Below are 11,668 nucleotides of genomic sequence, written 5' to 3' on the forward strand. Positions count from 1 at the left end.
TGTACTACTGACCGACCTTTTTTTTTTTTGCTCACCTGAAACGGTTATCTCACACCTTTCTCTTACAATCGTGTACGGTGAGCGTAAGCTTGCTTGCATGTAGCAAAATTACTGCCCGTGGACCGGTTAAACCGAGGCCGAGAAAAGTAACTGTTCCAATCCCTGTAAATGCCCCGACCGCTGACAGATTTTTTTTTTTGTCTGTGTATGTGCGGGGGTGGGGGGGTTCTCCCTGAGCCGAACCCGAACCGAACCGATATACCTGAACCGGTTCAAGCTGTTAATTTCGGTTCAGCGGAGCTAAACCCGAACCGAACCAATATGCCTGAACCCGAACCCGAACCGGACCGAAAAAAATACCGGTTCCGATCCCTGATTGTAACTACATGATCACTAATCACCTAAAATTCATGAATTAGCTCTTTAATTAGGGAATGTCGCGCAAAAGTGAGATAACAGAACGGAGACCCTTAAACGCTCACGTGCGTTGAAATATTCATCGCTGAATTTCGCTATGCAAATAAGCCGAAACAAGAACTAGGCACTTTTCGAGCGCAGAAAGAGCGACAGGCAATCCGCGTGAGAGGGTCACGTGCTTTGGAGCGATGGAGCCGATTGGTATAGGAGCTAACCTGTTCGCCAGATAGACCGCTCTTCGACCCAGATAAGGCGGAGATCGCGTCATTTCTGCGTTCGAAAACTGCGTATTTCTTGTTTCGGCTCATTTGCATAGCGAAATTCAGCGATGGATATTTCAACACACGTGCGCGTTTAAGGTTTTTTTTTAAAACATGTCTGTCATGACTGTGATAAATGACATGAATGTCCTTCAGCAAGGAATATCTCCCGTTCTGTTATCTCACTTTTGCGCGAAATCCCCTAGTTAAAGAGTTGCTTAATAAATTTTAAGTAATTAGTCATCTTGTATAGTTACATACTTTCTTCGAGAGACTGCGGCCATATAACTCAACTGCAAAAACGGCACGTATTTTGCTCTGCTAGTTTCTTAATAAAAATTCTGCAACGAATAAAAATAAACACCCTGTATAACAAGATAAAAATGTTAGGCCGCCATGTTTTCACCTAAAAGCAGAATCTTATATCATGAAATGGAGGAACTTGTCCAATTCAACGCACTACAACGTTACAAGAGGAGTTCGTCTTCCATGGTAAGTTCTAGACACTGACATAGACACGCGCAACTCACCAGCTGCCTTTTTTGTGGCTGGTGATTCTTTAGAGAAATGGGAGAAAGCTCGCGTGTATCCCTACGTGTTGTCTAAGCGGCGAAACTTCTATTTACAAAATCGTTACGCCAAGGTCAGCCTTGCTCTTCCAGAACAGTTTCCAACAAGTGCTTAATTCAGGACACTGCATTTTGCGGACTGTCCCCAGTTGCATGAAAAGCCGCTGTACTTCCAAGTGTTGATGTGGTGCCCTGTTGGTTCCCACGCTCCAAATCGGGTACATTTCCGAGGGGCCCCACCTTGGAAGTTCTTCGACTCATGGTGTCGGCAACGTGGGAATCTCCGTTGCGTTTGCACCGCAGAGACGCTACTAATGTTCCTCCATCTCCAGTTTCCTGCAACACAGTGAGCCGCTGATCGAATAACGTTGGCAGGTCGAGAGGCTTGCTTGGTCTTTGTGCCCGAGCTATGATATCCTGAGCTGTCATTCGCGTTGCACGGGATCTTCCGTCGACAGTCTGTTGTACTTCGCGAGAAGGCCGTTGTAGACGCTTCACCACGTGCAGGTAACTTTTCTCTCGAAGAGACACCGTCATTGATTTACCGATCAGAGGCGTAGACGCAAGGAGATGGGCTAGTGTTTCGAACCGGTGCACCAGCATGCTTGCCAGCTGTAGCAGCACAATGAGAAAGAGGAACAGCACAAACACTACGCCTATCGGTTCCAGCTGTAGGTGTTTGTGTTCCAAACGGACGCGGTCCGTACCTGGTATGGGATGCTCAACGACAGACCCTCCTAGCGGCCATTTGAAGTGCAGGGTTTCTTTGTGCATCTGTAGCAGGAATACGATTAGGACATACAGGGCGTTGGCCATGAAGAATGAGGACGCGACTTTGTTACGAAGTTGACGAAGGCCTTCCTCACGGTCAGGGCTGGAGCTGTTCTGGTTCGTGGGATATAGCAGGGTGCTGATGAGCTCGGTCCAGAAGTGTCTCTCTCGTTCTTCAAGTGACCACATGGAGCAGTGCTGAAAGTCAGGGTCTTGGGTCCAACTCCACGACTGGTTGCTCCACCTGTCTTCTACTTCCGAACTTCTTTCGCTGCCTGCAAATGGAATGTTATCACATCAAGAGCGAATACACAAACAAGAATTCAGTCTTACCGTTGCCGTCAATGGTTACCGTGATATCTGGACCTGTTGTCTCTTCCACGTCCTCAAGCGTTGCCTTCTTGCTCAGTGCGTTCACTGGTGGGATGTCTTCTAACTTCTGTTCAATTTCTTGTAGCTTTTTCGATATTCCATTCAGCACGTTCTTTACTTCCTCTCTGTCTTTTCGTACTCGACCCCGGTTCCAACGAAGAAGCCTGCCCAAGGTCTGCATCGCAGAACGCAGTCCAGTAGTCGCCCTCGAGGAGTGCGTCGTACTCTCGCGCGTTCCCCACGTTACAATGTTGAGGTTTATGATTGAGTACACAGCGAGCAGAAGGTACATGGAGGGCACCAGAAGGAAGTACAGCACGCCGTACATCAGGCATCCAATTTCTTTCGGATGGACCAACCCTGCGAGCACCATACTCGCCATCATCGCAAACAGAAAGATAGTAGAGGGCGCTTCCAAGCCATCTTGAATTATCTGTAGGGCCATGCCGACTATGACGGCCATCATGAGAAGGGCGTATGCAGCGGCCAGAAGCTGGGCTACGAAGATCTGCAAAGATAAGAGCAACACACTCACCTGCTTAGGTGTTGGCGGAGTCATTCATGCTGACCTTCACGGACATCATTCATCATCACATCCCGGAGAATGGTGTGATGTTGAAGGATGATCACGTCATCATGATCACATCATGACATGATGGTGAATGAATGACACGTGATGGTGACTGAATGGTCGTGATGCGATATGTGATATTGAAGTTGATGTTGAATAATGGGCTATGGTCAGCCCTGAAGTTGGAGTCGAGTGATGGGTTATGTGATGTTTATGGGCTGTGAGCTGATGCTGAATGGTGGGTTATAATGTCGATGTGTGTGACTTGACGTCAAATGCTGGGTCATGATATAGATGGGCTTGGGAGTATATAATGCCTATCATGATGTGATGTTGAATAGATTTCTAGAAAAATGTCCTGTACCTGAACATCGTGACTGCAGAAGAAGCACGCGACGATGAACACTGTAACCGGTATCGCATTGTAGAAGAGCGATGCGACGTTGCTGACAGCAAAGCATGTTACCAATGCGCCGACGAGCATGAGAAAAATGGTTCCCGGCCCTAGGACGGTTCCAACTACCAGCATGGCCTGGTAGGTCATGTAAGGTATCGACAGAGCTCTATTGCTACGAGTTGCTCGACGGACATCCAAGAGTAGGTCTAACGTGTTAGCCAGAGTAGAAGGAGCCCATCGGCGACGTTGAGTGTAAAACTCCTCGAAGGTGTCGGGGCATCGAGTGTAGGAGTCTGCAGCTGCACTGTATTCCACTTCGAAGCCTTGCTTAAGCAATAGCGTGCAGAGCCAGCGATCTTCACCTTGGTCGTACTGAATGTACTGATACGCCTCCTGTGAGCTAGTGGTGTACGTTCTCATGATATTGTCAGCCATGAGTGCTTCTCCTCGGAACAGTGAGAAACAGCCTGGACTGCACAGTACGCTCCCCAGGACGTCTTCTGTAGCTTTCTGTAGCCAGTGACCAACTGCGTACTCAAATTTCTGGTACCACACCATAGGGCCTGTAAAGGAAGAGGTGTCACGGGAAGTGGAAAGCTTTTGTGATTTACTGGTATCTCGTTGCCCTGCAGGTCCATTCGAAAAACTAGGAGGCTATAACGGAGGACTGCCTTCACATAATCTCCTTGTGCGCCCTCTTGTGAAGGTTTTTGCAGTCTAACCTCGATGCCATTAAAAGACCACCAATAATTCGTAACTCTGTCCTGTAGACACCATATGACGTTTCTTCTCAGAAGAATATCTCACCTGATCCAACAGGATGAACTCTTCCACAAGCTGCTCCTAATTTAGGATTGTTCTTCATGTGATCCACCAGGTAGTGAACAGCATCCGGACGGAAATTGATGTCCCCGTCTAGTGCCAGGATAAATGTGTTTCGCTTGCGAATCTCTTTTCGCCCACCGTCAATCGGCAGTTCCATCAGTCTGTGGCCCAACAAGTAGTACATGTACATGACTTGCGACCACCGTTTCTTGTGGCGAATTTTGGTCTTGTCCTTGAGGTGAACCATTAACCTGTTTCTGCCGGGCATCAGCCATTCGATTCGTCCGCCATATGGGGTTTCCATGAGATGCGGAGGTCGCAAGCAGACATCATCCACGCCATGGACGCACCTGCAAAGAAAGTTCGGTGGGCCGCGACGTACTGATGTGCATCGCCGCCACGTGTGCTTACCGGACGGCATCGTCCACCACGCTAACTAGTGTTCTGACGTAGTCGTTAATGACCGTTTTCTTGCCGCTATCTTCCTCCCTGAAGGCATCGTCGAAGAATATGTGCGCTAAAAGGAAATGGAAGACGTGACGCGTTACAAATTATAGGTTTCTTCCCGCTTCGTTGTAGGCACATGTACCTTCGAGTTCATAGTAATGCATGTACGCTGTTCCTTCGAAGTTGAGCAGGGAAAGTCGTCGGGCACATTGGTCGCTGTCCATCCTGAAAAATATGGCAGTGTACGCGCTGTCTAGTTGAGACGTTCAGCAAAACGAACATTGGGAACATCGAGCTTGGTAAGGGCTTCAGTAATCATAGTACTAGGCAATAGTGATGAAGGAAAGTGCCTCAGGACGAGAGCCGCCGAAATTTCGAACAGTCGCTGTTCGAAATATCGGCGGCTTTCGTCCTGTGCCCAGGAGAAGAACAGTCTCTGTTCGAAATATCGGCGGCTCTCGTCCTGTGCCCAGTAGAAGAACAGTGTTTGTTCGAAATATCGGCGGCTCTCGTCCTGTGCCTAGAAGAAGAACAGCCTCTGTTCGAAATACCGGCGGCTCTCGTCCTGTGCCCAGAAGAAGAACCGTGTGTCTGTTGGAAATATCGGTGGCTCTCGTCCTGAGGCACTTCCCTTTATCTTCGTTACTGGTTCGTTGGATTTTCTACGTTTCTAAGCAACAGTGAGTTTTATTATAACGTACGCTGTCGCCTTTGCGTACGTAAGGGATAACGTGACGGTTCTGCGCAATGCGCAAAGCTCTGCTTGTGTCTCGCCGCGCAAAACCGCCAACGCGTACGCGATCCCATACGTACTCGAAGACGACAGCGTACGATAGACTAAAGCTCAGCCATCACCCTGGCATTCACGACGTACAATACACGTGCGTGAGATACATTTACCTTAGAACTGATTTGAGAAGCTGCCGCATTTCATCTTTAGATTCGTGCCACATGGTAGCGCATGCGAAAATGCGGGTCACATCGTCACACTCATCAGACAAGGGTACCGCGCTTCCAACGCTAACGGTCTCGGACGTGATGGAGTCCTCCCGCATCGCAGCCTCCTTGCACGCACGCCGCCGTACATTAAAGATCATCGACTGATCGACGAGCGCTCCGCAGAAGGATGGGTTCATGAAAATACTTCAAAAGACAGCAGTAATAAGTATCGCGTAATGGTACCAGTACTTGTCACTTACGTTTCAGTCCTCGTGAGCCTGGACGACCCTAGAACCCAGATGTGTCTCGAAATCCACATCTGGCCAAAAAGCCACAGGAACCAGAGCCAAGTATTGTGGTCTGCCAGCAACTGCAGGAGAGTCTTCTGCTTCGTATCGCAGTTGTAGAAGAGGTACCGCGGTAGGACGTCAGTCAAGAAGCACTCATCAATGGCGCGTAAGCTGCAGGCCGCTGACATCAAGGCCACGAGTGTCGGTACGGTCAGGCAAAGCGGTAATGCAAATGAGAATCCTTGCATGCGCACTCGACAAGCGAAACTGCCAGCCTTGTAGCAGATGTAGGCGGACGCTATTTGTAGTCCACCGATGATTAGTGGCATCTCTGGGTAGCTAGATATGAGGCGGTCCTGCTGAGTGGCAACACTGGGCGTTCCGAGTTCTAGGAACGTGCTAAACTCGAACAAAGATACGTTGTGTTCTCTTAAATATGCTTTTGCTAACGTGAACTTCGAGTGGCACGATAATGGAGCAAAAGAAAACAAGCAAAAAAGCAATAGAAACGCCTTCCACAAGGACGTGAAGAGCAAAGTAAAATTGCGGCTTAGGGACAAGTCCTTTTTGATACTCCTAAGGTAAATTAACGGAACACGTCTCGTCGAATCGCCGTCGTCGTCGTCCACGAAACAGTCCCACCAGGCACAAGACACGAGCAGAAGGGACAGCGGCAGTTCTGGGGACCGGGCAACAAGACCTGTACATTGTCCAGCCAGTGCAAGCAGGTCGAAGATAGTTGCCATTTTGAAGAATCCATCGCCGGCCATAGGAGCCAGCATAGCCGGCACAATGGCTACACAGCTTGTTAACATGGCAGCCTGTACCGCGCCGAGCTTTGGCAGGACAGCAAAGGACAACACGCCCAACCCGACAGCGTGCATGCTTTCCATGATTAACACCTGCGCAGATGAGTAGAATGTGAGACAGTGGAAGGCATAACAAGTTGGTCAATTAATAATAAGCGGACATGGCGCCTGTCTCTAATAGTCTCCCGAGATAGGGAGTTCCGGCATTCGCATCAGAAAAGGTATAAATCTTTCTGCGAAGAGACTTAACGGGTTGTTATCGGCTTCAAAGATAGTCCAGCGTCGTGGGAATGCGTTTACTGTCGAAAATGAGTCAGTGCGTTGTATACAGAGTCGGAACGTGATAAGTACCACGCTCCATTCACTCAGCTGTATTTTACGGCCATTGAAATAATGCTTTCGCCGTGGCCAACTATACTCCGATCTGCCGGAGGGGGCCGGGGCACAACCCCTTCTCACTTCATACACAAAGGTCGGGCAGGGTGTCGGGAATTCCGTGGTGTGACGTTGTGAGGCAAATTCTTACAGGATTTTTATGATCACTCGCATGAAACACACGATTCTTAGGATGTCCTCTGAAACGTCCATCTCGAGTGTCAGCCTGGAAGACTTCCCTGAGGGGGCCTGCCCCTTAGCCATCCCCTCCCCCGCAGTCGGCGCTTATGCGTCCGAGCCAGCATATAGGAGCTCCAGTTGCAGAGAAGTAGGTCATGCGAAAAGATGAGCGAGGCAAACACGGGGAAACCGATTCACATGTTTTGCTAACGTGAATAACGCTAAGGCATGCTGTGAGTACGTCATCTCCGACGGGGGTTTCCGCAAGTGGGCGCAAGTGTACAAGCAACAGTTTGAAGTTTTGAAGCCAGCGGGCGTACTACGTTGTGACTCGGAGGCGTCATACGCCTGTCTAAGCCAATCACAGAGGTATTTAGATTTGTGGGCGGAGTGTTTCTTTTTAGTTCCGTATTAGCGGCCGCGGAGCAACTGTGGCAACCGTGGACAGATGGAGAGAGGACAGCAGGAAGGCGTGGGGGACAGGGGGCTAGTATGCGACCTGGGCCGACTTCTGTGGATAACGGTGGACACATTCGTCTGGAAAGTCTTCGGAAACCCCAGGGAAAACTTCAGACAGCACAGGCGCGTGGTAGGATTCAAACCCACCATGTCCCAGTCTTTCAATGACGTCAACCAGGAAGCACTCATCAGTGGCGCTTAAGCTCCAGGCCGCTGACATCAAGGCCACGAGTGTCTGTACGTTCAGGCAAAGCGGTCTAAGCCTAAGCCAATCCATGGTCCATGGGCGTAATTGCCCTGTACGAGTTGACTGATTCTGAAGTAGGGACCGTGGTGCAGCACCGCTTATTTCGCTAGGTCTAAACCAGCAGTGCAAGAGCATTCTAGCGTACCACAAGGATGAGAAAGTAACGTCCTACTTACAAAAGCGAACGTCGAAAACTTGGGAACGTGGACTCCTTGGAAGGCGCATGCCCATGCACAGTTCAGGGCAGCGAGGAACATGGGAATCCATTGCACCACTAGTAGTGTCCACTGCCAGGCTACACGCTCAGTGTCATCCACATCCGTCGAATACTGCTTGTCCGGTCTTAGTGCTGTTGGAACATACCAAGACATGTTAAAGCCTCCTCGCGGTTCTTCTAAAGACTGCGTTGGTTCCCATCACTTAGAGAAATAAAATCTGTGAACATCTGACATATGTTTAAGCAGCTACTGGAATGTCCCATTCCCTTCAATTTGTACGCATATTAGGCATCACTTGCAATTGTCACTTATGTCACGGGAGGATTATGGCTAGTGTCAGCAACAGTTGAAGTGCACTCCATACGAGATTGACCATGGTTTCGTGACTGGATGTCTCGCATGAATTGAAGCATGCCATGCTGGAGGAGGACGTCGGCCACGTCTTCGTCAAGCCTAATACAACACAGAGGTAAAGAAACAGAACTTCCCTGGCGTGAACTGTAAGGCACAGTGGCACTTCTGTGCACTACCATCACAGGTCTTCAGGGTATCGCAGCTATCACCACGTATGTTGTGGGTCCCCGGTTTTCAGAGTTTATTTTTTTGCCGTATAGAGTGTCTTGGGGAGTTTATTATTTTCTGAATATTAACAGTTTCTCGTACTCGTTTATTATTTTACGACTGAATAAGTATGCGGACAAAAAATTAGGACTGTGAGGCGAGGTACTCAAAGCTGACTTGCAAATGCGCTTACTGTTACGCGACAGAACTTGCAAGACAGTGATATCTGTATCGGGATCACCTGGTGACATGAACATTTCGAAATCCGCATATTCCTCGACACAATCGCCAGGCAGCTTTCACTTGCATCCCATATACCATCCTCGTTGCAACAGCTACAGCTGTCCTGTCATGAAGACAATTTTTGTCGTCTGTACTCCCTTGTCTACAGATGTGTAGCTTGGTTCTCAGAAAAAAAAGGGGGAAATGCAAACCCTAGGCGCTGGACGTTTTCAAAGTAGACCTGGGAAATAACCGAAATAATCTCGAAATGCCCACGTGTTCAGCAGAGTCACTAAATAGGATGCGTTACTCAGAGATTCTACTGTCGATGTGCCTCTATAGGCAAGGATAGAGTTCTCCCGCGTTACACAGATGCTTCGCGCATTGGTTGGCGAAGGACTGTTGCATTGTGGACTTGGGTCAGTTGGGCCACCCTCCCTTTCGGCTCCTAGCACGCGATCCACGGCAATCTTGACACAAAAAGAAACGAACCCTTCAACCAGCCATCGCGGTATGACTTTTCTTGACGAGTTATCTGGTATCCCATAAAGCGCAGCCTTTCGAATGAATCGGAACTGCTTGAAATTTTACCGGCGTATATTCTTCGGATTTTTTTCGGACAAATCGGGCAAACCCACAGCACTAGTTATGGGACGTACCGGTAGGACAACGCACCAAAGTAAGTCTCATTTCTCACCACTGTATTTTTCTTCCGTTTGCTTCAAGAATGGCATCTAAGGGCCATCGAGCCAGATAGTTTCCAATTGGACCGTTTTGGCTCCGTGAAAAACACGGACGGATAAAAATAAATAAATATAAGACGGTTACGATTGCGTAACGCGAATTTCAGCTTGTGAAACCGGCCTAAGGATGGAGCTATGCAAGGACGACGTGGTAGAGGTGCGACTGCTTCAGTCCTGGCGCAACATTGCAACAAAATGCGGATGAAGTGTTGTCAGCAGACTTACACAGTCCTGTTGTGCACACAGGACGTGTTGTGTTCGGCGCAGTATCATTGTTGGACGGTCGTATCTGCGCCACGATAAGCAGGAATGTGGCCTTGGATAGTACGGCACCTCCGAGTGTCAGGAGGAAACAGAGAATGTACGCGATTAGCTTGAGGCATCGCAGAGCTGTTTCCGCAAATACAGCCAGGGAAGACTCCTCTTCATCTTCGTCCGCTGGAGGACTTTCTTTGAAGAGGTGCACAGAGCTGCATGGATATAACGATGATCTTGGATGAGTGTGATATGTTAGGACAAGAAGAAGACTGACAAACACTGCACTCAATAACCCGAGGTCGCGAGCCTACATTGCCTACTGGACAAATGTATTCTTTTGCTTCGGGTACACGCTACGACAGTGAAAGAGTTCGCCGTCTGTCCCACTGATCTGTGCACTCAGAAAAGCAACAATAAAGCGGCATTCGGAGACGGGCCACAACACTATGGTGAAAAAGGTGAAGCAACGTGGACCTCACGTGTAGTTGTAGTAGTAGTTGTGCAATCTTCAGGCGATGCCAGCAACGCGCCTATCCGATGAGACCGTTCCACGCGCACGAGGGAAAACGGAAAAGCTGAGGGGCTGCGCGAAGGGCTGGTATAGCGACGTTACGCTCGCTTATAGCAACGGTGATAACAAATGGCCTATACGCTATAGGCGAAAGTCTTGTACGCGCGAATTCCGACTCTTACGAGCTTCAATGGGCACGGAGGAACAAGGAGGTGAAGCTTCATCCACGCAGCGAGAGAATGGCCGTGAAACGGGCACGAGCTCGCAGTGTCATCTGATGCACGAGGCTGGAAATCTTATGAAGCTTGCTATTGCCCGGTGGGCATTGGAGGCATCGGCCCGTGTCAGCGACGGCTGTGTCCTCGCTATCGGCTCGCGCTCAACAGCTCTGCGGGATGCCCATGCTCCTTCTGTCATCTGCTCAACCCCACAGACAGAAAGGGATTGTTTCTCGTGGATTTATCGCTGTCAAACATCATTCACGTTTCTCAGTAGGTCAACATCGGTAACACACGCTAGAAGCTGCCGTATAGCTCGCACGGAATATATTCCCATGCCAAAGCACGACACTTAAAAGGGCACGGCTGCGGAGCGTCATCTGTCGCAAAACGGTGTTGCAGGTGACCGTTACACTGTCACTGTGCGCTAGCTCAGCATAATTCATGACGTCAGTACTTACCTAGGCGGAAGAGGAGGAAGCTCAGCGATATTTTCGAGGTTTCTTTCAGTGCATAGTTGATCAGCCATGAGTGTGATTCCGTGTCCACGACAGCACAAGACACCCTTTCGACACCGGCAGTAATGCACAAAGAATGTTATGTTCCGGTAATATCTCACACTTGTCAAGTAGGATTAGCCTGCCTCAGGCAGCATCTGATAGTGACTCTTTTGTAGGGCACTCGAACATATGCGTACGTCAAAGTTAAAGCTCTCGCATTACGTGTACGTGTAAGCCGCGTGCTAAATGCAAACGGCTACGTTGATAATGTGCCCAAGCCATTCTGTTTGGCTTTGTATTTTAACGGTATGTGACGGTGGGTCCGGTGTGTCATTTAGGTAGAGGTCGACTTTCTGTTAAAACCTAGAGGAGTTGCACGATGTGCCTGCTAACCAGTCCGTAAATGTTTCGACCAGATAATATCTACAGCCTGCCGCACCATATGTAGTGCACCTCTGTGTAGATCCCTGGAATGGTGACTATCAAGGAGTGAATGAGAAAAGACACAT

General features: G+C 49.2%; 1 protein-coding gene across 1 annotated transcript; it reads right to left on the reverse strand.

The window, feature by feature from the left end:
* Positions 1-913: 913 nt before the first annotated feature.
* On the reverse strand, positions 914-11,215 carry LOC135388902 (chitin synthase chs-2-like). Its single transcript, XM_064618776.1, has 11 exons — positions 11,121-11,215; positions 9,898-10,142; positions 8,105-8,277; positions 5,829-6,760; positions 5,530-5,772; positions 4,772-4,854; positions 4,594-4,699; positions 4,165-4,532; positions 3,325-3,920; positions 2,351-2,897; positions 914-2,292 (listed from the first exon to the last, which is right to left on the reverse strand). Exons 1-11 carry the CDS (start codon positions 11,186-11,188, stop codon positions 1,364-1,366), a joined length of 4,290 nt encoding a protein of 1,429 aa, XP_064474846.1. The 5' UTR covers positions 11,189-11,215; the 3' UTR covers positions 914-1,363.
* Positions 11,216-11,668: the final 453 nt, after the last annotated feature.

The sequence above is a fragment of the Ornithodoros turicata genome, chromosome 3, assembly GCF_037126465.1.
Source record: "Ornithodoros turicata isolate Travis chromosome 3, ASM3712646v1, whole genome shotgun sequence".
Lineage (NCBI taxonomy): Eukaryota > Metazoa > Arthropoda > Arachnida > Ixodida > Argasidae > Ornithodoros > Ornithodoros turicata.

Bases quoted from the DNA above. Each gene is read 5' to 3' on its own strand.
- LOC135388902 (XM_064618776.1), bottom strand. From the start codon at position 11,188: ATGGCTGATCAACTATGCACTGAAAGAAACCTCGAAAATATCGCTGAG. The intron at 10,143-11,120 runs GTAAGTACTGAC...ATATCCATGCAG, and splicing joins CTTCCTCCTCTTCCGCCTAG to CTCTGTGCACCTCTTCAAAG. The intron at 3,921-4,164 runs GTGAGATATTCT...CTTCCTTTACAG, and splicing joins AGTTCATCCTGTTGGATCAG to GCCCTATGGTGTGGTACCAG.